This window comes from Pteropus alecto, unplaced genomic scaffold (assembly GCF_000325575.1).
Source record: "Pteropus alecto unplaced genomic scaffold, ASM32557v1 scaffold106, whole genome shotgun sequence".
Taxonomy (NCBI): domain Eukaryota; kingdom Metazoa; phylum Chordata; class Mammalia; order Chiroptera; family Pteropodidae; genus Pteropus; species Pteropus alecto.
The window spans coordinates 9,757,410-9,783,871 of NW_006442103.1; the positions used below are offsets into that span (position 1 = coordinate 9,757,410).

General features: G+C 36.4%; 1 protein-coding gene and 1 pseudogene across 14 annotated transcripts in view; one reads left to right on the top strand and one right to left on the bottom strand.

Annotated features, from left to right (window-relative positions):
- Window positions 1–18,593, bottom strand: part of WDR47 (WD repeat domain 47) — a 47,734-nt gene extending 29,141 nt beyond the window's left edge. For 4 of the 14 annotated variants that reach the window (XM_025052250.1, XM_025052248.1, XM_025052249.1 and 1 more), the window contains exons 1-4: window positions 13,783–13,876; window positions 4,816–4,982; window positions 2,486–2,569; window positions 219–303 (exon numbers count right to left, since the gene is read on the bottom strand). In XM_025052250.1, coding sequence (XP_024908018.1) covers window positions 219–303; window positions 2,486–2,569; window positions 4,816–4,982; window positions 13,783–13,824 — 378 coding nt within the window. In that variant the 5' untranslated portion in view covers window positions 13,825–13,876. Of the gene's footprint in view, window positions 1–197; window positions 304–2,485; window positions 2,570–4,815; window positions 4,983–9,877; window positions 9,897–13,424; window positions 13,623–13,782; window positions 13,877–14,460; window positions 14,682–18,251 lie in introns of those variants that run through there. The other 10 variants (XM_015595550.2, XM_015595549.2, XM_025052245.1 and 7 more) reach the window with 8 other exon arrangements.
- Window positions 18,594–24,498: 5,905 nt separating this feature from the next.
- Window positions 24,499–24,617, top strand: LOC112469078 (annotated as a pseudogene).
- Window positions 24,618–26,462: the final 1,845 nt, after the last annotated feature.

Below are 26,462 nucleotides of genomic sequence, written 5' to 3' on the forward strand. Positions count from 1 at the left end.
CCAACCAGCCAGTCATTCATTTATCATCATTGTCTAAATCATGGAACAAATTTAGACTCAGTACAGACTGAAAGCACTACTTCTGCAAAAGAGCAAATCTTGCCCCATCCTGGCTCATAAAAACTTCAAAAACTCATGATAACAATCTGTTTTAGTGAATAAAATACTTATGACTGAAACAAGACTATGGCGCAAACCTTCAGGAATAAAAACCTTACATGCTGGGGCTCATCTTCTGCTGACATTGCATTGTTAACGCATAAAGCTTCTAAAAACTTCTGCTTCAGGATAATATAGCGAAACCTGTGAAAAATAAAATATGAAACACTGAAATGATTAAAAAGCTGAATTATAGCAATGTCAAAAACTAGAAATGAAACTCAAGTTCTTGAAGCAAAATAGGCCAAGTGTGTCTTAAAGAACTAATTATTTCTTTTAAAAAGACTTAAAAATTAATTTTCCAATATGTCTCATAATCATATGTACTTATTAGTTTACTCTAAGTACCTTTGCTTTCATAAAAATCTTAAAATATTTTATGAAGCTTATCACATTTAAGCCATAATTAAAATAATTTCAGTGGCAAGTAATCACAATTTAATACTCAAAGGAAGGATTTCTATTTCCAATATTAATTCTAAACAAAAATCAAGTTTTTATGGAAGATGCCAAATGTCACCTAATAAGAAATCAATATCCTTTATATTCAAAACATCGTTTTCCTAAAATATGACTTTTTTCTTTCAAACATAAGATCTAATAAAAATAGGGCTGAAAAGATAAGGAGAAATGAACAACATTTCTAAAAAGTCATAAAATAACTACAGCCCAATAAACTTAATAAAAAAATAAATAAAATAAAAATAAAAAATTATGAAACAACAACAAAAATTTTAACAGGGATTCTTCTGGGAGGAAAAGGAAGAGCAAAGAGTCTACTTGACTTGTCTAAGAATCAAAAAATGCTGGATGCCTTCAGCACTTTAAAGTATTTCTAATAACTGAAGGAAAATAATAATGAATCTTAAGTCATTCTTTCAACTATTGTTGTAGTATGTGTTCAATAAAACAAAACCCCTGCCTTCAAAAAGAGGGTTACCTAATAAATTGTATGAAACATGTAAAGAGCTCAGCAAGGTCTCAAAGTCATGTAAAACCAATACTACCAGAAGGGGTGGGAAGTAAAAGGAAAGTCTTATAAGAACTGACTCTTGGAAGATGATCAGGAATGTAGGAAATGGTAAAAGAAATAGTATTCTAATAAAGAATATACAAAAGCAAACAGGTATTAAAAGCATGGTATGAATTAAGAATCAAAAACAATATGAGTTTCCAGTTCTGTTAATGGTGGAGTCACCTCTATCAAGCTAACCTTTCTCCAGATAAAAATTATAAACCCCAGATAAAATACAAAAAATAACTATTTGAAAGCACTGAACAACAACAAATAGCTGGCACAACTAGAGGGAAGTCAATCCTTGGAAAAAGGGAACTTTAGGGGGTGATGTTCAAGGGTATAAGGCCTTCCAGCTGAGGGCACTCCCCAGTCCATGTAGTGTGAGCTACTCCAGTAGAAAGCTGCAGTTTTAACAGCTTGAGAAGTCAGCAAAAACTTGGTACTGCCAGAGCATCTGCATAGCAGGAGTGAGGATAGGGAATCTGAAAAGGAGGAAGCCTTAATGAGAAATACAGCAAAATCGACTGTATAATCTCTGCCCAAATCCTTGGCTGTCTCTGAAACTGCTAAAAATCAAAAAGAAAAAAATCTCGTGATTGCCAAAGGCGAGGGTTGGGTGAAATTAGTGAAAAGGATTCAAACTTTCAGTATAAAATAAATAAGTCATGGGAATGTAATGTATAACATGGTGACTATAGTTAATACTGTACTACATATTTGAAAATTGCTAAAACAGCAGATCTTTAAAGTCCTCATTACAAGAAAAAAAAAGTTGTAAATATGTATGTGAATGGATGCTAACTAGACTTATTACGGTGATCGTTTTGCAATATATACAAATTTCAAATTAATATGTGGTACACCTAACACTAATACAAGGCTATATGTCAATTATACTTCAATTAAAAAAAAAAATCCTGAAGGCAGCCAAACAAAAAAGAAACATTGCACATAAGAGAATAAGGATACAAATACAGCTATCTGTTTTTCATAAATAATGGAGGCTAGGGGGCAATGGAATGACATCTTTAAAATCTTCATATTATTGTGAAGAAGAAACAACTGCTTCAGATATGGCCCTTGTGACTTTTTGTATATAGACATTGTTGACTAAGTAGGTTAGTATATCAGATTTTCGACTAACTGAAGTAAATGCAACTTGTCCTCTGGAAGTGCTCCAAATCAATAGGATTGAGTGCACTATTTACTGGGAAAACTAATGGTCTTGTTCTTAAATTTTTGTCTATTGTTTTGTTTTGCTAAGCTTCCACCAATGATAAGACACTAAAAACTTTGATGAAAACTCACCTTTTTTTGTCAAACTTTTCCATACATTCTAGAGGCTGAATGAACTGAAGAACTTCATCCCACTGACCATCAAGAATTAGTTGCCTATATAAAGAAAAATCCATGTATGTTATCAAATTTGAGTTACACTAATTAAAAGTGGAATAGATGACAACATAGCATTAAAGCTTCAGTCTGAAGTCAGTAATGAGATTAACATTTACTATAGTGGTTCCTCAACCACTATAATAAAATAATTTTCACAACTCATTTGTAACAGCATATGCTAGATGAGAAGAATTTGTGAATCTACAACCACTCCTCATTCTAATATTTATGTAAAAAACAACGGGAGTATGTTTTATTTCTGTGGCCCCCAAAAATGGTATTTCAGGGTTTTTTCACTTATGTAAAAAACAACGGACTAAGTCTAAAAATTCCTTTATTTCTCTATTCATCTTACAGTGTTAAAGTTATTCTGTGTTATTTAGGGGCTACTGTGTGGGTATGTTCCAGTCTCACTAAATCAGTGGTTCTCAACTGGGGGTAGTTTGGCAATGTCTGGAGACATTTTTGGCTGTCCCAAATAGGGAGCTACTGGCATCTACTGGGTATAGGTCAAGGATGCTGCTAAACATTCCACAATGCACAGGACAGCCCCCTAACCCAGCACACTCACGACAATGAATTATCTGGCTGTGGTAGAGAAATCCTTCTCTAAATTGTATATTCTACATCTTTGAGGCATTTGATACTAAAATTTACACTGAGATTGAAAACAGGAAGGAACAAAATCAGGTTTCATCCTACTTTAGTGGTCTATGGGAACTTCTAAAAGTTACAAGGTGTTCTTATTGCTGCCTTTCTTTTATAACAGCAATTTCTCTACTTTGGGATTTTTAGAACAATAAAATTTAAAAAGAGAGGGATGGACAGGAGGATCTACATAGGATTGCCAACTTTGGATTCTATAAAGAAGGACTATTAATAAAAAGCAATCACAATATACATCATAATCATTTTATAAAGGGACATTTTAATACTTAAAAAGGTAGGAAGGACGATTTCAAAGGCCAGGGCTTTAAGACGAATACATTTAGCTGAATGAGAAACTTATTATTTTATAATTCCTTGCGTTTTACCTCAGACCAGCAAAACTTCATCACAAACCAATGGGTTCCTAGAGGGGGATATTTGATAGCCGCTGCTATACTCCAGGCAAGCAATGTTTGAAAGACGGCCAAAAGAATGCTGCCTCAGTGCTGGTTCCCGACTAAGCCACCCGGGGGTCAATGACATTCCTAACACCAAATACAGGGAAGTGCAACGAGTTTAAATAAACTCCCCTACTACAATAAAGCTTTTTTGGGGGTGAGGTGGGGGGAGGGGTGGAGTTCCTTTTTCATAAGTTAGGAACACTTCATTTCTTAGGCCTTTCCAAATCACAAAATGCCACATGTGCAAGAATCTGTACTCCTTATCAAAAATATTTGGTATCACATAAGTATAAAATATATTTCTGTCTAAAAAGTTGGGTTTTCTTTTTTATGTCCAATTCAAGTTAGGATATATTTAGCTTTCTATTTTGGTAAATATGCTAATTCCTTTTTGCTCTGCAACTCCACCTCTAAGAATCTCATTCTAAATAATTCAAGATACAGAAAAAGTCATATGTACAGAAGATGCTCAGTAGAGCATTCATTCAAGAAAAACTGAAAACAATTTGTCTTAAAATAGGGGAACTTAGGAAATTAATAAGAAAATTGAACATTTTTAAAGTATAAATTTGTAATCACGTAGAGAATTCTTATGATGTTAATGGACTTCTGATGTTAATGGATAAAGCAGGATACTAAATTATGAATGTAACAGAATTGTTTTTTAAATATGCACAGAAAATTATCAGTAGTGTTCTGGGTGGTGGAGTGAGTTTTCTTTTTTTCTACAATTAATGTTTATATAATGAGTACGTTTTATTTCTGTGGCCCCCAAAAATGGTATTTCAGAATATTTTCTCTTTCTAGAGCCTCTTTCTTAATCGAATATTTTTTATAATGATGCCACATCTACAATGTAGTTGTAACTGTTTTTTTAATGGACCTCTAGATCTTACTACTGAGAACACAGTATTCTACAGAAAACACCTCTATATCTTACTACTGAGAACACAGTATTCTACAGAAAACACTATTTTGTAAGTGTTCCATTATAGAGACAAACATTTTTAAAAGTTATACTTATACAGCCTTTTCACGAGTATAAAGATCTACCTGTACTGTACATTAACTTATTAATATACTTAATGCTACTTTAAAGGAACTACAAACCTCACAGTACTAATGAAATCATACCTCAAGAAAAGCATATCATCTGAAAATAGGCCATTTATGACTCCACTTTCCTTCTCAAGGGCCAACATACTAATGTGAAGCTTCTTTGAATTCAAGAAGTCTAAAATTAGTTTAATGATTTCGACCTCTTTTACATTCACTGTTTCTTCAGCCGTCATGTTGATAGCCTAAATATTAAAAATAATAAAACAAAAATTAGTCCCATTGTTTACTTCTGAGTGTTATTAACTATATTGCATAACAGGTTTCTTGGAAATATTTAGTACAGGTATTTCAAAATGTAATGACTTGAATACTTATCAAAACCAAGTCAAAAAAATAAAAACAAGTCGTTTGTTAAGGTGTGATAAAGGTGTAGCTAAGATTTTTTTAAGTCCTTATCTTTGAGAGATATATATTGGAATAATTACAAATTAAATAATACATAATCTGTGATTTACTCCAAAATAATACAAGAAGAAAAGTGGGAAGAGATAAAGATAAAATGATAATCATGACGATTGAAGCAGCGTAATGGTAAATGGTGGTTCATTATATTTGCTATGCTCTGAATGTCTGGGTCCTCTCAAAATTCATATGTTGAAATCCTAAACCCCAAAATGGTGGTTCTAGGAATTGGGATCTATGGGAGGTGATTAGGTCATGAGGGCAAGGCTCTCGTGATTGAGATTAGTGCCCTTATAAAAGAGATCCCAGAAAGCTAGCTTGTCTTGTGAGGATACAATGAGAAGTCAGCTGTCAGCAACAGGAAGAGGACCCTCACCACAAGCTGACCATGCTAGCACCATGACCTTAGACTTCCAGCCTCCAAAACTGTAAGCAATAAATTTCTGGTATTTATAAGCCACTAGTCTACGGTATTCAGTCCAAATGGACTAAGACAATATTATTCTGTCTGTTCTAATACATCTAAAATTTTCCATAATAAAAACGCTTTAGAAAGTTACAAACCATGTTTAGCCATGTCATAAATACCTTGCCTTAGGTTTGTCCTAATACTTTCATTCCATAAGCATTTACTGCCTTTTTCTCTGTAATAGGCATTGTCTTATACTCAGGAGACATTGGCCCTGTCCATAAAAACTAATAGTCTAGCTGCAACATGGAAAATGTTATACCCTGTACTTTGGAACCGAAGGAAACAAGGCTGGTTAAAATGTGCAACTTTAAGTAACACTGGCAGTATCAAAATAAACATCAAAGATATTTCAACTCCCTAAAATCCCTTCTAATTCTTAACTGTAAGTCTGCAGTTATACTACTGAGCGCATTGCTTATGAATTCATAAAGATTTAGAACTAGGAGGAATTCTGAAGATCATTAGGTCAACATTCTCATTTTACAGATGAGGCCAAACAAGTTAACTGGCCTAAGTTGTTTTCAGATGTTAAGGCTCAGAGCAATATGAAAGACTACCATGCTAAGGGGACTAGCTGCAAAGAAACATCTGATGAAACAGACTGCAAGCATATCTTTCTCACAGGACCAACTAACTTTAACCAAGCTCACAGAAACAAACACATATGAGTATGCACACCAGTTAATTTTTTCAATTTGTTCACTATTTTGTCCATTTAGTTCTTCATAATGAGAAATGCAAATATCTAGCAGACTAGAATGCTCACATCAGATGAGCGTATTTTCTCTCTTAGGTAGAGAAGGTGGTAGGATTAACAAGGGACAGCGTATAGGAAGGTAATTATATGACCCAAATATTTAATGATATCAGACTAAGCTAATTGGACTAAGCTAATCTTACACATCCATCTTCACAAGAAAGACATGCCTGCCTCAGGAAACAGACAAATTGAAAATCCCATCAGGCCAGCTGCCCAATTCCTCATGCTTTGGGTTTCCCTGCACTGTCCCCTGATCTTACCACCTTCCTGTTCATAGACTTTGTCCAAAAGAAGATACAGTAAAATTAATGATATGTCCACTCATTAAATTCTAATCACATTTCAGAACTGTCTCTCTGAGATTACTTCTAGAGCACAATGATTAGTGATTTTAGCATTCCCCAAATATTCAGATAATTCTTACTAGCAAAAAAAATGGCTTTTACTAATTAAATTCTCAGAAAAATATTGTATTCCCCACTTAATCTCTAAGTTCTTAGAGGACACTTCATTTATATCACTATGTACCAACCATACAACTTGCAGAATTGAGACTACAATTTTCTGACGTTGTTCAATATACCCAATGATATTAAACATTTTATAGGCTTCGTATATTTAACATTCAGTCTACATATAAAGTAACTCTGGAGTTACTATGAATCTAGAGCAATAGTCCCATTTTAAACCAAAACTAAAAGTTTAATGCTGCCATCATTTATGGTCAATAAAGCCTAAAAGAAGAAGACATATATTCTTATGACTACATATTTTACATTGACTTTACATTTAAATTTTAAATAGATACGGAAAATGTATCCTAGTTAACCTACAATTGGTCAGGGTTTTGTTAAAATTAATTTTAAAAGGATAAGTTTTAATTCTATACTATGAAACTCCCAGTAGAAATATATGGTATTTTAATCATCCAACCCAGAATTTTAATTCTTATAAGCTTCACTATTGCTATATATAAAACTTACACATATGCTTATGAGGCTGTATCTCAGAATTATTCTCTTCTAACCACCCTGTGAAACATTTTTAGAGCCTCTAAAATTCTAGCTATATAATTTAGAAATTAGATACACCATATACAGCAGTAGTCCCATTACCCGTGGGGTATATGTTCCAAGACCCTTAGGGGATGCCTGAAATCTTGGATAGCTCCATACCCTATTTATACTAGGTTTCTTCCTAAACATACATATCTTTTCACCTAAAGGAGGCACTTAATGGCTTTTCTTTGGCATATCCGAATTGCCAGCATCACCACTCTTGTGCTCTGGGGTCACTATGAAGTAAAATAAGGGTTACGTGAACACAAGCACTGCCGTAACAGGACAGCTGATCTGAAAACTGAGACAGCTACTAAGTGACTAACAGGCGGGTAGCACATACAGCATGGATATGATGGAAAAGGATGTATCACGTCCAGGCAGGATGCAGAGGGACTGTGTAAGATTTTATCACGCTACTCAGAATAGTGCACAATGTAACACTATCTGTTTCTAGAATTTCCACTTAATATTTTCAGACTGTGGTTGACTGTGGGTAACTGAAACCACAGAAAGCAAAACCACAGATAAGAGGACTACTGTACATATTTTTAAAGATAACATTTAATTCATAAACATTGTTTAATCTCCTTAAACTATTATTCACTGCGAAGCTAGAATTTTTCTTTATACAGAGAAGGAGATGTCAATAATAAATGCTTCTTCAGGGAGGCTATAAGTCAGTAAGAGTTAACTATCTTAGGAACAACTAAAATTATCTTTTAAAATGAGATGTATAGTACAAAATGTCCCTTAGCTGAATTAACTTAACATGTAAAAATCAATGAATGTTTAAAAAAGTACAGAGTAGATAATTTTTTTCCAACTGTTCTAAAAGCCATTCAAAAGAACAGAGCTCTGGCCCTTCAAACTGACTAGTATTTAGCCAAAATCAGCTTTGACAGCATCTTAGGTGGACCTGCCAGCCATGGTCCATATGAAAAAACAATTACCACACAGAATTTATGTAGGGCGGAAAAAAGAGTATATTCCACTGAAAATAGAAAAAAAAGAAAAACAGAAAAATATCAGAATGTTTCAGTATTTCCATATTACGTGACAGATATATCTGTAAAAAAAAAAATTACAAAAACATTTTCATAAATTTTCCTTTAATAAATTTTTACTTATATACAATATCTAGACTAAGATATGGAAACATGAGTTTTCTTTAATAATATGTACATCTGAAAACCAACTGGAATGTGGTTAGTATTTTAGTGCTTAGACAACAATTAATATCCACAGAAATAAATTTCAGGTTGAGTCTCTATGTGGACTTGTACTGATACTTATCTTAGTGGAACAAGATTAGAAGAATGTATTAAGGGGCATGAAATAAAATTTTTATAAATCTAAGATTAAAGGTAAAATGTTAATGATAAGAAAAAAGAAATAATGGCAATAGAAATATATTGACTTCTATGTATATTTCTATACATAGATGTGGAAAAAGTTTAGTGAAAAAAAAATCAGTGCTTCTAACCAAATATAAATAGATATGATTGAAATGTTCCTTTGCAATGAGGTTACTTATTTATAACAGATTAGGAAGGAAGAAAAACACACAAGGCTAAGAATGATTCAAAGTATAATGTTAAGGGAATTGGGGTACAATCATTATAAATTTTATAGCCAAGAAAAAAGTGCTTAAGAAAGGCTCCATTAATCCCCAACTTCAACCCACACAATAAAAACCATGCTTTTTAATCTTCCAAGATTATAGAGTGCTTAATGCTGAACTACAGTGCTTTACAATTCTAGTTTACAGGAAATGAAGTACTGTGAAGCCAATGAAACTATCAAACAACACTGGACTACTGTACCTTTTCCTTTAAAAAAAAGGGGGGGGGAGGTAGACAGGGGGAAAGAAAAAATTTTTTTTAAATAATAAAAAAAGAAAAAGAAATTTGCTAGCTATTCTTAATAAAATAGCATTCTAAAAACTTATGTTGTTCCTAGGTCATTTCATTGTAAATGTCTGGTCCTTCAGGAATTATAAATGTGATGTTGCAAGTCACTTAATCTGTATGGGCCTCAATTTTTTTCACACATAAAATAAGAGGGTTAGTTTTGGGTAATTTCTATGATTTCCCTTCAAATTTTATAATTTGGTTTTAACTCACATTTCAATAACATGAAATATATTCTGGGGAATATCAAGTCTGGGGTAATCAGAATTCTCTAATCTATGAGGTCAGTTTAATGAGAAGAAGGAAAATACATTTATTTTAGATCATTAAAGGAAGCAAAAGAAAAGCCCTTCTAATTGCAAAGCTCTGTCATGTCTGCTAATCAGCTAACGTTTAAAACACGGATGCAGCATCCATGTGTCCCTTCTTACTATTGACAGCTGTTCACTATTCATCAATTATTTTAATTTACCTTCTGGAGCTGTGAATGATCTGGGGCCTAAAGAACAAATTACTTTTTTAAAGCGGGTGCAGCTTTATATAGCTATAAAAAGAAAAAAGATCAATTAACATAAACTATATGTTGTGTATATTCATAAAATATTACTAAAAAAAGACACAAGAAATTGATAAAAATGGTTGTCTCTAAGAAGGAAAAGTAGATAATTAAAGAATAAGAATGGGAAGACTTTTCACCATAAACCCTTTGTACTTTACCATGTACAAATATTACCTATGCAAAACTTTTTAAAATATAAAACATAAGTAATAAATTTTCAATTGCAGGTAACTTAAAGGAATTAGTAATATAATGAATATAATGTATTTATTATATATAACAAAGCAATAATATTTCAGAGTGATTTGTATTTTTTTTATAACCCAAGAACTCTTCCTTAGATCCAATTCAAATATTATGTCAATCTTTATGAGATAAAGTATTTGTGTTCTTTCCATATTCAAACACACAAATATTTTTAAACATATTTAAGCACTTAAATACTAAAAATTGATAAAATAAGCAAAAACTATTTTTGACTCAGACTGTGTAATTAAGTCACATAACCTAGAAAATGTAAAGGAAAAAACTGTCAAATAGGCACGAAAAATGTAAAATGTAAAACTACCATTTAGCACAAGCTGCCATAAACAAAGTTAAAAGACAAGGACAAACTAGGACTAAATGCAACACACATAAACAGTTACCATCTAAAACATAAATAGCATACTCTCCCAAAAATCTAGTTGAACAATGAGAGCAAAGAATACAGATAATTCACACAGATGATCAATAAATTTATGGAAAGATGTTTAATCTCATTAGTGACATTAAGATACCATTTATGGCCTACCAGTTATACAAAAATTAAAAAGACCTGAAAATATCTAGTGTTGGCAAGAGTGTGGGTAAATGCCTCTTCACGCATTGTCTTAAAAATATAAATTGGTAGACATTTTAAGAGAGACTCTGACAGCATGAAATTTTTATCTATGAAAATTTTAAATGTATATACTCTTTGACTCATCAATTCCAATTCCACTTCTGGGAACCTATCCTGCAAAAATACTTGCAAATATACACAAAGATATATATACAAAGCTGTTCTTTGAAGATCTGCTTGTAATAGGGAAAAACTAGAAATAAACTGAGTTCCCGTCGACAGCAGAATTGTTAAATTATGGTAAATTCATACTCCAGAATACTAATGCAGTGATGTACATCTACACACCCTAATAATAGAAAGGCACATCACAGAACAATATAGTTATCAATAAATATTTGCTGAATAGACAAATATACATAGGCCCATTTATTTTTTTTAAAAGGGAGGGCATAATACCTCTATGCCTAAATAACAAAGGTCTGCAGCGATACCTAACAAACTGTTCAGAGTGGTTACCTCTAACCTCTAAAAGTATGCGATTGGTTAGAAGGCAGGAAACTAGGAAGGGAAAGGGGCTGAAGGGAGACTTTTCCACTCTTTACCATTTGTATTATCTGAATGGTTCACAACCAATACGTATTTATGCATTACTTGTATGTTTACACACACATTTCTTGTATGAATACAATTTTTAACTGTAAAGAGAAAAATACTATGAAAATGAAAAAAATTATAGGATTAGATAGCAAAGGTTTTCTTCTATATCAAGGTACCAACAAGAGTAGTCTCCCAAAGATAGGATTAACTGCTATGTTTACAATGCAAAAGCTATTGGTCACTATTCTAGGATCTTTACTTAAATTGTTTAATTGGTCCTTCTAACAATCCTATGAGATAGGCAATTTCATCCGATTTTACAGATGAAGACACTCAGCTTTGTAAGGTTAAGAAATTTGCCCAGCATTTATATCAAGGCTAAACATATCTCACTGGAAACTGAATATTTCTTTCAGAAGTGTGTCAGGACATCATAAGTCCTGGTATCATTTATGTCATCCCCAACCAGGAAATCTTTAAAAAATACCATAGGGACCTATTTAACAGGGAAGCAAAACAAAGAGCAGGGGCAAATATATACACATTTTTTTTAGATTTAATTTTAGATCAATTTTTCATTAGTTCCTTAAACATCTGAGCAAGTAGAACTCATCAACTCTTCTTTAGTTCCTGAAACATCTGCCTTATCTTGGTAGCCAGACAAGAAACTGTCTCCTCCTCCCCAATTCACATCTTAAGTTTTGCAACAATGAATATCAGAATTTCTGATTGTGAAAGAGACACAGAAATACAGAGACAAAGAGGACAGGCCAAGAGAGAGACAAAGAGACAGCGACAGAGGGGAGAGAGAGAGAGACAGTGACAGAGGGGGAGAGAGAGAGAGACACAGAGAGACAGAGAGACAGCGACAGAGGGAGAGGGAGAGAGAGAGAGAGAGACAGAGAGACAGCGACAGAGGGGAGAGAGAGAGAGACAGCGACAGAGGGGGAGAGAGAGAGAGAGAGAAGGAGGAGGAATGGAGGGAGGGAAGAAAGGAAGGATATACAGTAGCTGAAGATTACAACGTAGGGCAAAAATAAAACCATAAGTCTGCTAGATTCTAAAGCTTTCTACTACACCACATTGAATCCAAGAAAGGAAAGGGTACCTTACAAAAACAAGAGAAAACATAAAACGGTTAATGAGACACCTAATATGCCAAAATGAAAAGGCTTCATAGTACTGAAATCATTTAAAATTATTCTAGCAGAGGTTCCTAGTTCTATGATCTTTTATAATATTTTTCTATTAAACAATGTTAATAGGGTAGGTAAATAATCTAGAAATCTGAACTACTAACAATCTAACCAGACTTTTAAACATATACTTTCAGACAGAGAAACAAAAAGTACATTGCTCAACTGCATAAGAAACTAAAAGAGAATTCAAGATTACTTTTTATTTTAAAATCTCTCTCCAGATCTAATAAAATATACTTCCTAACCCTTACTTAATAAACCCTACTTGAATTTTAAATTGTTATCTAAATGAATATCATCATCAAAACATCAAAAAACAAGCAGTGTAGAAACTGGTGGGAGGGAAGGGAACCCCCCAAAAAAGAAAAGAAAAATTTAGATCTAAGAACTCTAGAGTCAACTTTCAAGTTTAAAATGAACTTCAGTTTTTAAAGTATCTGTGAAAAATCACACCAAATATGGGAATATCTAAACAAATCTAGATAAATTTTAACATTGTGTTGCTACTACTAAATGCTTTACTACTAAACATAATTTAGTTTTTTTAGAGCTCAACTAAAAGTAAAATCAGGGTGTTAAGGCATAAGAATTTTAGCCCTAAAAACAAAATGTGTACAAAATTTTATTTTATTCTTAAATAATACCTTTTGCTCCTTTGCTTCGTGCATGTTTAAGACCTATCAGACCTCTGCCATGTTTCAGACTTCAGAATGAATACTTATGAGTCAGAAAGCTCACAAATTGTGTCACTGATCTTAAGAGAAACCTGATGGGGAAGTACGAACAGATCAAAGTAAGTCCGTTCTTTAAAACAATTCAAAATGTGAATCCTACTTACCAGTGAGTAACAATGCCACCACTTAATTATACAATTATTATCAGCTATTAGGTGGAGCTAAGAACTCAAGGTCTCCTGACTCTGAGCCAAAAGCTTTCAGTATTAATCATGCAAAGAATTAAAGAAGTTTTAAACAGTTTATTCCTTGAATCGTCACAGCAGCTTATGAAAATTCAAACATTTAAGCAGAATTTCAACCTATAAACACATAAATAAGACATGTAGAAAGTTATAAATCTTAATATTTGTAATAAAAAATAAATTTAAATTCTAATCACTAATTAATGCTATATTAACTAAAATCAAAGTAAAATATATAAATTCATATATTATTCCTTTCTTATTTGTTTGTTTTTACCTTATTTGTGGGAGGAAGAAAAGATGCTTTATCCAAGAACATGGTTTCACCTTTTGTTATGTGATGAGACCTCAGCGATAGTTTTCTGTCACACCTAAAGCCAAGGTTCCAAAAGCAGTTTTTGTAAAAGAGTAAAACTGTCCTTCATGTTCTTTTTTCATTCACATTTTTTTTGTTTTCAAAGAGAAAAGCAGAATTTAAGGTATTTGTGTATGCTTCAAAAACTGAACTACTTAAAAAATGGATTTTTTTGTCAGTAAATCAACATTCAAAACATATAAGGAAATGTACTGAACAAAGTCACAAAAACTTGAAAATGTATTGAAAACGCCAAAATTATACAAGAATTAACTACTGAAAGAAGTACCGTAGAGTGTATACTATATAATTATTTATTAAAGTTTTCCATTCTTAACTTTTTGACTTTCTTAGGATTTATATATTTATCACAGAACCGAGCTGCAAGATTCCTTAAATCCACTCCTATTTAATACATAATATCCAAATACTTATCTCTGACAGATGGTCTGCCAACCTCTACATAAATGCCTCCAATGAAGATACCCCCGAACATATCTGTGAAAGGCAGTCTTTAAGATGGTCATCCATAAGCTTACTAGTGTTTACATCCTTTTGCAGTTCCCAGCCTTTGAGTGTGGGCTGGATTTAGTGACTCACTTCTATCTAAGTACAGCAGAAATGCTGCGATGTCACTTGCAAGATTTAGAGAGACTGAAGTATCCATCTTTAGTGCAGGCATGTGCCCTCTCAGATTGCTCACTCTCGAGGAAGTCCACTGCCATGTCATGAGGAAATCTTGTGGAAAGATCCAAGTGACAAAACTAAGGGATGCCTCCAGGTAACAGCCAATGAAGAATGGAAGCCCTCAGTCCAACAGCCTACAAGGAACAGAGGCTCACATCACTGAGACTGGAAGGAGATCATCCCCCTGGTCAAGTCTCCAGGTGAGACCACAGTCCCTGTGGCAGCGTGACTGAAACCTTGAGTGACCTTAAATCAGAAGTGTCCAGCTGGGGTGTGCCCAGATTAGAAACAGTGAGATTTGTTGTTTTTACCCATGAATTTGGGGGTAAATTTCTTACACAGCAATAGACAACACAAAATATCGATTTTCTCACAAGCATAAAAAGGTTTTTTCCTAACATTAAATTGAAATCTACTTTCTTGTGACTTTCATTTAGTTATGTCTTCAGAGTCAGCATAATACAGTCTGCCATGTTAAAAACTTTCACACATTTGAATCTGACAATAATCATGTCTATTCATCAAAGAGCTTTCAGATTTCCTACCATTCTAGTCATTCTCCTCTTAACATTTGTTAATCTGCCTCTTAAAACATCCAAAATTGAACTTAAAACACCATATGTAGTCTGGTCAGCAACTGTATAACACTTCCAATGCTGGGGCACTTTAAATGAACACATCTAAAATATGAAGAGTACCGTAAAAGAACTACAAATAAAATGCCATGGAAGTTCAGAGGAATAATGCGGTTTCCTGCTAAGAATGGGTTTGAAGGGCTGTTAATATCCTAATATGCAGAGGTGGGAAGGGAAAAGGCACTAACATTTATTGTGCATCTACTATGTCGGGCCTTGCGCTAAACACTCCATACCTTATCTGTGTAATTCTTACAACTCTATAATTTCATTTTACAGATGATTACACTACAGCTCAGAGATGTCAAGTACTCGTCTAAGGGCACACAGCAAAAAAACCTGTAGAAGCAAGAATGAGATGACAGAGTCTATCTGACTAAAATCCTGTAACTTTGCCACTATAACATTCTTACATTTGATATAAAAACAAGAGGGGATGATTAGGATTCAAGTAATCCTGAGACTAATGTCAAAGTTTTAGAAATTGGAATTCAACTTATTTCTTGTGCTATGTAGTGATTTACCATTCACTGACTAAGTCTAAGGCAATGCTTCTTAAACTTTTCTCCAAAAGGGCAGAAGAAACTGAACACATCCCCAGGGAGCCCTTAAGCATGAAATGTCTTTGAAGTCTTTGAATTTTACCTTAGAAATCAGTGTGAATATTACATTGTCCATGTTATTTTTGTTTTAATCTAAAAACAGTATTTTTTTAATGTAAGTCTTCAAGTGAAATTGATAGCATCTCCATAAGTGTGTGCCATGTTATGTGACCACAGATTTATTCCTTGGCACATAGCAACTTACTCTAATAGTCCAAATACTCCTACTTGAAAAGCATAGGTTAAAGAGGACAAAGTAAGCTATTTCTTTATAATTCAAGAACCAATGATCAACAATGAGGATTATTTAATACCAAACGAAACTCAAGTAAGAGTTATTGGCTATAGCCTTATTTTCTAAATATGAGAACATCCTACTGAAAGCAAGATAGCAGCCCTGACCCACATACAGTGAGGAAACACCCTTTTCTCCATGTCACCACAGTAATAAAGAACGTCTGCCAAGGAGTAAAGATGTACCTTAATAGTTCCCATGAGCCTTTAAGGCCATTGTAAAAAATAAGGTCCTGGACCTAAAAATGCTAAATAAGTAGTTCATGCAGAAAATGTTTATTATCTTTGCCAATGCTCTATTAAAACCTCCACTCTATTAAAAGGTAATCAATAGATGACTTAAATTTTCCTTCCAGAGTGATTTCAAATACATTATTTTGTTCAACTTTAGAGCCTATTCCCAGACTAAAACAATAGCAGGTATTATCCCCATTCTACAGATCTAGAAATCAGAGTCAATAGTGGGGTAAGTAGCTCTTCCAAGATTATAATCAGTAGCAAAGGGAAACTTAAATCCAGGCAATGATTTCCAGCTTACTCATCTACTAAGAAAAACTGCATCTTTTCACACTTATATTTTGAAGTGTTTCTCAAACTGTAGCATATAGCAAGCATATCACATGCTGTCCATTCAGTAACTGATAAACTGGATTTCACAGAGGAAGATGCTGAATACAATTATGTAAGTAGAAACACAAGATAGTACCCTTGTTCTCTTATGATATATTCCTATTACTGGCATTTAAAGAGGGGGGCAGGAGGGAAAAGAATTAGGAAGTCAGAGGGTTAAAATCTCTTCACACACACAAAAATCACATATCTAGTACACCTGAAATTAATATAATACTGTACATCCAACTGTAAGTGAAAAAAATTTTAAAATACATATTTATAACAGTATCTATATTTGTTTTTTTTAACCTAATAATATACTGTTATGGCTTAATTGTTTATCTTTTCCTTCACTGTATAATAATTTTTCTTCCCTGTGTGGAAGCAATCTACCCCCAAAACCTAAGGTAAAATTGTTCATTATATCTTCCTCCTAAATGAGACTTCGAGAATATGTCACATAAAAGAAAATGGGCTCTTAGGCGTCTCTCCTTTCCTGTAAGATATCAATGCAACACATGCCAACACTGGAGACAAAAAATTTCTACTTGGATATACTGTGAAAAACGATTTCTAGCATACCAAAACCCTCCATGTTAATTTCTGTGCCATTAACTTCTGGAAGTATTCCATGAAGTCTACAACAAAGGATGGGAAATAAGAGGATCACAACCTATGAATCTGGGTGGAACAAAGACTTCTCCTTTCATTATGCAGAAAAAACCAAGTTGCCAAAAACGCGCCGCTCACATACCATGCGTGGTTAGTGACTGCAAGTCTGGGTATAGAAAAGAAAAAATCAGATGCTGGTCAAACGCCGCCGCTGCCTATCCCTGCTCCTGCCCATTGTGCCCAAGGCCTGGCCCCAGAGCTACAGCCCCAATCTCTTTCACCCCAATATAGGGAACTGGCTTAAACCTAGGAGCTCTATAACCTCCCGCCTCTCCTGTGCGGACGCCCCCCTCCGAGGCGCAACCCCCGTTCCCAATCCAGTCGCCGCCCTTCCTCTGGACCCCAACCCAGACCCCCAAAGGCTGCTCCCAGTGACCACAGACGTAAGAAAGGCCAAACCCGGCCCCGCAGGGCTGCCCCTCGCCGCCGCTAGCTCCCGGCCTCGCAGCTCCCTCCCCTCCTCCCGATCAAGGCGTGCCCACTCCTCGCACAGGCTCCGCGGAGCGGCGAGGAAGAATCAGCGTCGTCTGACTCCCTCCCGCCCCTCGGCAGCAGCGAGATGGGCACAACCCCTGCGGCCGCTTACTGCCCAGGGGCGAGCAGGGCCAGGGCGCGGGGCGTCGCTCTGCCCCTAGAGCGGGGCGGGCAGTGAGGGGAAGGTGTGGTCCAGGGGCGGCGGCCTCGCATAGGGCCCGGCCGTGGGGGCCTCACTCCTGACCCCGGTCCCACACAAGCCTACCCAAGACCGTCCTCCCGGACCGCGAGCGCCGCCCTCGGGGTCGCCTGGGTCGGAGCCGCATCTGGTAGTGACAGGTGGCGATGGGTGACCATGGCAACGCGAGGTGTGCGGTGAGGCCCGACTCCGCCTCCGCCTCCCGGAGTCACTCACCTGAGGGCAAGCCGGGAGAAGCGGCGGAGGAGAAAGCGGCAGGGAGGCCGGCGGCCCGGGCTCCGAAGCGGCCGGTTCCGGGCGGGGCGGGAGCGCGAGGGCGGCGGTCTGGGCTTGGCGTCGGTCCCCCCGCGCGTCAGTCCATCAGCCCGTCAGTCAGTCCTTCCTCCCGCCTGCCCCTCCCAGGTCGGCGGCCGCTCAGCCTAGCCGCTTGCAGACTGCGGTTGTCAAGCGGAGCCCGAGCGAGCTCCAGCCCCGAGCCCAGCCAATCGCTGCGCTTCTCCGAGGCGCCTCAGGACCCCGCCGAGCGGGGCGGCCACGCAGGTGCCTGCGCGGAAAGGAAAGTCGGCTGGGCGGGCCCAAGGCCGGCAAGGTGAGAACCCGCCTGAACGGACCGGCTCCGGGTCCGGGCTCCAAGGACCAGCTGGACCCGGAGAAAGAGCCGGTGCAGCGATTGCGTGAGACCTGCAGCCGGACGCAGACCCTTTGCCCGCTGTGACCGTGCTTCCCGAAATAGCGTGAAGGGGGGGTTGTCGCCTCGCAATCTAGCGTCCTCTGCGCATTAGAATGGACTCTTAATGTTCCTCCCCTATAATTTATTAATAAAGACTAACAAAATAAATCTTGCCAACGCCTCTTCTCGCCGCTTTTCCAAGCAAGCCCCATTTCCTTCCTCAAAGCTCCAGCGGCTTATTTGCTCCCTTCTTGATTTCTCATTTTGTGATGCTGATCTAGCTGAGGCATCTGTCAGTTTCTTAATATTTAACGTGTTCACAGTTTACTATCCCTTTTGTATGTAAGCTCCTTGGCAGCAAAACTTCACTATTTCCCACTCCTTCGGTGCACTTTGAGGACATCCATTAACCAGACCACCCATCTCTGGAAGATCATCACCAAACCAGAAGCTTAAGAATGCAGGAGTGGTTATTCTCAAGAATGAACTTTTTACTCTAAGAATCAGGGTTTTTTTCTTCTTCTTCAGAACACTCTGGGTATTGCCTAGTTGTGTTTCTGTTTGCAAACACTAAGACCCCTGAATAAGTTTTTATCATTTATTTCTAACCAAAGCCTCCCGATTTCATTTAACCTTCGTGTATAAGCAGTATTCCACAAATATATATGATGCTCACCTGGGCTGAATTAAGCATTCAAGGGGTAACCACGTAGAAATAAGGAAGAATACAGTGAACCTCATCCTCACAAAGGCTAAAAGCCAACAGTGAACTGGGCCTTTCAACTTAGGGAAACATAAAAGGAGACTGATAAGAATAAACATCAAAAACGTTTCTCGAACAGAAGAATTTGATCCAATTCAATATAAAAGAAAAGATAGCTTGAGGAAAAGGTTTTAAGAAAAATATTTACAAATTCAAGGAAAAGAATTTGAACAGAAAAACTGAACTGCAAAACTTCAATTGCCTAGTCCTGGAAGAAAGTCTTCATTAAGAACGCTCTCAGTGATAACTGACAGACGAATAAATATAAACACAACTTAATATTACCCCAGGTCTTGATGTTAAAAAAAAATTTTGAAAAAAAAATAAATTGAAAGAGTGGGCAGATACGATCTAACCTAGAAATAGTTTTCAATTATTTGACCAGTATAGTTCACCTGAAAATCCGCTTCTCAATCGTGACTCTCAAACAACAGCAATTCCAAGACCAGAACCATTAACATATTTAAAATATTCAACTGGATCTAGAAAGAGTTACTAATTAAGGATAATTTGACAAATATCTAACCATCAATTAGGGGCAAAGTGTTATAAAAAAGAACTTGACTTCTGGTACTACACATTGGTTTTGGCATTCATTAATAACAAAATGAAGGGTTTGCCTATGTTCTCCTCAAAGCCTCACAATCTCCTTTAAGATGCGAGCTAATTATTCCCATTCAGAGATTAAGGGAAATAACCCGCCCAAAGTCATACAACTGATATGTAGCAGAGCCAAAATTCTAACCATTCTGACTCTTAAAACCTCTTCCCACTCCACTGTGTCAACAACTGGAAATTTTAGCTTGAAGAAAATGGATTTTATTCTGACAAGGTAGAGAGAATGAAAGGTCTTATTCATGTTTATATCCCCTATATTCTATGGCAGTGTCATTTGCATCTCAATTTTCAATAGTCATCAGAATGTTAGAAGCAAATACCTAACTATTATATTTCCAGAAAAGGACACAAGTAGCTAAAGAACCAGGCACCGAAATACAAAACATCTGGTACATCTTACACTTGTACACTGACAAATGCATTGATTGTGTATTTGCTTCCTAATGTAACATCGAGTTTTACACTACAATCTTAATAGCTGTTAGCCTGAGGTATCACCTTTCCTTCTGTACTCAGTCACACTGGTTAAGATTAAATCTTGTCTTTCACTCTAGTTGCTGCAAAGTAGTGAATTGTTCCAAAAGGACAAGGCTTTCTTAGATGAAGGACTGTCCTTAGGTCCAGAGGTACTGCCTCAATCATTCACCAAATATTTATTGAGTGTCTACTCTGGATCTAGAACTAGGTTAAACACCATTTGAAAATGCAGGTTCTAACTTGACAGAATGACTCACAGTGCATTTTGACATAAATGCCTACAGGCTAAGGTGGACCCCTTTTAACATGACTCTCAAATCTCACTTCTAAAAGAGGAAATAGAAGTTTTTGGTTTTCCCCAAATAATAGAAAGGAATCTGAGTACAAACCTAAATTAGGAAATCTTGCCTCAAGCTGTTCAGGGGAAGTTCACTGGGGATAAGTAAACTTGTTTTAAAAGCTCCACTCTCATTACATTAGAACATACACTCACAAGTACACACGCTGAAGAGCTGTATGTTTCAGAGTCAGCAGTGCTCTGGCTCTGAGAGAACAAAGAACCTCCGCTACTGCTTTTCCTTCAAACAGGTTCAAGGGTTACGTAGGTAGAATACCAGTTCTACCAGCTCTCCTGTCTAGACCCTAAAAAAATCTTAAATTATATGTGGACAGGTAAACCCAGTAAAGAAAAACACCTTTTTGTTTCAACATGGAAGAGTTGTGCTTTTATTTATATTAAGTAAATATCTGGATGTTATATTAAAACAAAAATAAACTTTAAAATATTTTGTTTTGGAACAATATATTTATTCTATTTTAATTTAGTCATTGAAATACTTCAAAATTTACCCCAAAGAGAAAACTTATGTTAGAAAATGTTAATAATACATAAAGTACATTAACCACCATCATTTTGGATGGGTGTTTTAGAATAGGGTTAGTAAGTTTCTAGTAACAAGCTTGAGACCATTTAGAAGAACTTGCTATAAAGATGGAAGAAAACCATAGACATTCACCAGAATGAGTTTAGGTAGGTGTCTTATTATAAGTTCATATGCCGCAAAAAAAAACTTATAAAAATCTTATTTCAGAAAAATTAAACATAGTATTAGCATTTCTTTTAGAGTTAGGTAACTAAGTAGGCTCTTTCCTAATAAATTTTCAGGAAATTGGCCATGCAAAAGCAAATGACAAGATGATTTACATTTTAGCAACTGCTCTTCCTAAACTAAAAGTACACACCCAATGATTTCAAGGCAGTTTACGAGGCTTTCAGTGTCAGTATAATAAAGTGAGCATGTACATAGGTCTCAGTATGACATATATGAATTAGGATTTTATACAAAGGTTCAAATTGAAACGCTTATCAATCTATCAGTAATATATAAGAAATCTGCTCCTACAACTTTAGAATTTTATTTATCCAGACACCATATAGCAAAATGGTACCTCTGCCATGCCTCAAATACAATAGGTGCTTAATAAATACTCATCTGATATATCAAAATGTTTTCCTTACAATGGAATATTACTCAGCCATGAGATGAAATACTGCCATTTGCGACAACATGGATGGACCTCAAGATAATGATGCTAAGCGAAATAACCTAGACAGAAAAAGTTGAAAATCACATATCACTTATATGTGGGATATAAACCTAAAAGCGACAAAGGAACAGGACAGTAAAGACTCATGGACATGGACTATAGACTAGTGGTTACCAGAGGGTAGGGAGTGGGGGGAGGGGGGAGGTAGATGGGGTAAAGGGGGTCAAATATGTGGTGACAGAAAGAAGTCTAACTATGGGAGGTAAACACACAGCGTAAATATATATATATGCCTTACTGTTAAAGTGTACAGATAAAACTTATTGGATTTCGTTAACCAATGTCATCATAAAAAAATAAATTAAAAAAAAAATATTTTCCTTGATTCCATTCCATAACAGTCTGACTAGCTCATGTAGTCACTTACCAGTACCCAGAAAAGCAGCAGCCTTCAACTACGCACTTAAAGCCTTGCTCACAGGTCGTTCATCCTTCAGTCTCTATTTGTAGTAGGAAGGAAAGCATAGGGACCCTAAGAAAATCAGGCCTGGAGAATTGGGAATGTTCTGCGATACAGGAAGAGTTCTTACAATGTTCTTGATAATCAGGCACAATGCTCAGCGTTGTCAGCTCTTTAGGAGCAGCTATGAAGCTTTCTTGAAGAACTTGGAAGTAAAATCGTCTTCTTTGAATTATCTCTGAGATCAACATTAAAACAGAGTAGAAATATGCAAAGTCACCTTTAAAGCCCACAAACAGACCGTGCTGGAGTGCTTACTATCAGTAGAAGTAAAAATTCACGTCAAGTTTCCAGTCTTAGCAACAAGGCAATCTTGAAGGTAGCTCTCCTGGCAACACACACCCTCTGCATCGCTTCAGGCCCTGGGAGGTTTTTCCTGTTTCTGTATTAACTTTATCCTCGTCTTACCCAATGCTCTAAGGCAATGAATTCATTTAACTCCCCTCATTCTGATTCACCCTCATAATTATATTTCAATTTCCCACATGCGTCTGCCTAAAGAAGGGAAGAATTTGCCAGCAACACAGATGCAAGTTTTACATCTGTAAACTGGCATCCATTCTCAAACACTGGTTTTATGAGCTTGGTTTCTGTGATCCACCCCAGAGATGAATGTGCTCTCCATTTGCTGATGAAATCGGTTTCTGAGCCTGCAATACTGTGAACCAAACTCTGGACTATAGTACATTCTTCTAAGAAAACACAACCTCTTGAGGCCTCTTGGGAAGTGGCCAAACAGCTCTCCAGACAACACCTCTCCCCCCAATGAGAGGCCAACTGAACTATTTTCTCCATTTTAAAATTTCAGTATTTAGAATTAATATTAGTTTTACTTAAGAGAACCAGTTTAAATACAGTAAAACCAGCAATTAAGTGAATCATAGATATATTGGATACTCTGCTTAAGCATGTAACAAACATGCGAGCTAAAAAAATAAAAGGTATGATTTATTTTAGAGAGCTCCACTTAAAACAAAGTAGGGGAAGGAAGCCATTAAAGACTTCTTAAAATTTAGACGTGACAACCAAATGTGACGGGTGCCACCTTGCTCAGATCCTCCTGCAAATGAACTGTGCTAGGCAGAATAACAGTCCCCCACAAAGACATCCATGTCCTAATCCCCAGAACCTGTGAATATATTACCTTACATGGTAAAAGAGACTTTGCTAGTATGATTAAGGGCCTTGAAATGGAGAGATTAGCCTGGGCTACCCAGGTGGGTTCATTATAATCACACAGGTCCTTAAAGCAGAGAACCTTTCCCAGCTGAGGTCAGAGAGATGCAACATGGTTAGCTCTGAAGATGGAAGGGGACCCTAAGCCAAGGAGCGCAGCCTTCAGAAGCTTGAAAAGGCAAGTAAACAGATTCCCTTCTAGAATATCCAGAAAGAAACAGTAGCCCTGTCGGTACCTTGATTTTTAGCTCAGTGAGGCCCATTTCAAACTTCTGACCTAGAGAACCAGTAAGACAATGATTTCAGTCACTAAATTAGCAGTAACTTGTTACAGCAGCAATAGAAAACTAATACACAAACTCAAAAAGATACTTTGAGACAGATCAGATTTAAACAGGGATTGGCTATTAGATGGAATATTAAGGAATTAGTGTTAATTTTTAAGCTATAGTATTATTGGGGCTACCTTTTTTAACTTTACCTGTCAGATATATACTGAAGTATTTATAGGTTAAATGATATATCTGGGATTTCCTTTAAAATAATACTGCTTCTCTCCGCTAAAAAAGGTAGAATAGGTAAGACATTAAATTAGCAAAAGGTTGGTTAATTGTTGAAGCTAGGGGCTCGTGATACTATTATTGTGTATACTTGGGATTTTTCATAGTAAGTTTAAAAACAAAAAAAGTGAGTCTACTGCAATGCTACCCTGAATAAGCCCGACCCCATCTGATCTCAGAAGCTAAGCAGGGTCGGGCCTGGTTAGTACTTGGATGGGAGACCACCTAGGAAGAACAGGTGAAGTAGGCATAAAAATTTTAAAAAATGAGAGATTGTAAGCTGACAAGGTCCTTGCAATCTGTGAGGTCAACCAAGGGTTGCCTTGCCTAAAAAAAAAAAAAAAAGGGAATTAACTTAGAAGAGAGCACCTGAACACTATAGATCAGCACTGTCCAGAAGAATTTGGTGATAGCAGCTCTCGATACTGGAAGAGAGACATGCTGCCTTACAACTGTTTATAAGTAAGCTCATGACTCAACTGCACATCTGTTACTTTTGTCTGCCCAGCCTCATTCCCTTTCCTAATAGTGGTACTAGCTCCCACCCCCACTCCAAGCCCTTCATCACAAAGGTAGGGCTTCTGATCCAGGCTATGGCACAAGTTCTTCCTGGCCACAGTGATTGGTCCACGAATGACCAGAGACAGCACAGCCATAATCCTTGCTTAGAATTCTCTGTATCAGGAAGTGAAGTAGCTCCCTCGATGAGGAGTTATATGGTTGGAACCCTAGAACTACTGGCCATCATGTTCCCATGATACATTGAGCTTCCTGAGAGAGTAAAACCAAAATTAGGATAAAGATGGGCAGTCTTGATTCTCCTCAAGTTCTTGGACCCCATCAACCTGGGGTCAACTCCAGCCCTTCTTTCCCTTATTTCAGTGAGATAAGCCAAAAAATTCCTCTTTTTTGTTTATGCTACTTTTAAGTTCTATCACTTGCAACCTAAAAGTCTAATGTGAAGTCCCACAAAAAAACTCCTTACATGGCCAAGGTCATTAGCAAAATAGTAGACTAATAGCACTGCTAAATCTTGTTCCCCTAAAATTTATATTTTGAGGTCCTAACCCCTCATCTGACTATACTGGAGACAGGGCCTGTAAAGAGGTGATTAAGGTTAAATGAGATCATAAAGATGGACCCCGGTGCAACAGAAATGCTTCCCTTTTAAGAAGAGAAAGAGACAACAAAGCTCTCTCAGCCATGTGAGGACATAGGGAGAACGCAGTTGTCTGCAATACAGGAAGAGTCCTCACCAGAACCTGGCCATGCTGGCACCATGATCTTGGACTTCCAGCCTCCAGAACTATGAGAAAATAAATATGTTGTTCAAGCCGTCCAGCCTACAATATTTTGTTATGGCAGCCCAAGCAGACTAATACAGGCACTCAGTATAACTTTCCTACTACCAGTTACTACCAGTTCCTTCTTCAGAAGTAAACCCCGATTAGCAAAAATAGTGATATATTAATCTTTTATTCTTTCACTCCTATTCTTGATTTCAGTTTAGACTGGCATGACTTTTCAGGTGGTTTTTACTTTTTAAAAAATAACAAAAGGATTAGCCCAGCTATCTTGAATTTCACTATCAATTCAAGGGCATTCTAATATATTAAAAGTTCTTAGATTAAGCAGCTTGAATTATATTACCAATAACGGAGAAAGAAAAGATGATAAATCAAAGTGGAAAAAAAAAAGAAAAATCACATAGTCAAATTCAAGTATAAATCTTTAATTTTTCATGCTTTATTCATTATATCAATAGGTTAAGAAAGTAAAATCTTCCTAACTGCTGATTTATAGTTAATGTTTGGAGGTGGCACACAAGACATTCTGCTTCACAAAGAGTAATATTCAGTGATCCCTTTAAATTCAATTTTAATCCTTATTTTAAACTAAGTGCAATAATTTAATACCATAAGCTAAATACACACAAAACCTGTATATCCTGAACTACAAAACTGGTTTCCACAGTCACATACGGTTTTAGGCAAGTACACATTTCCTTAAAGAACAAGTACTAACAAATATGTCAATAAAACACTGCCCTAAATGCTTATCCTGCCATCAGCTTTTTAAGTAATGCCATTCCTGC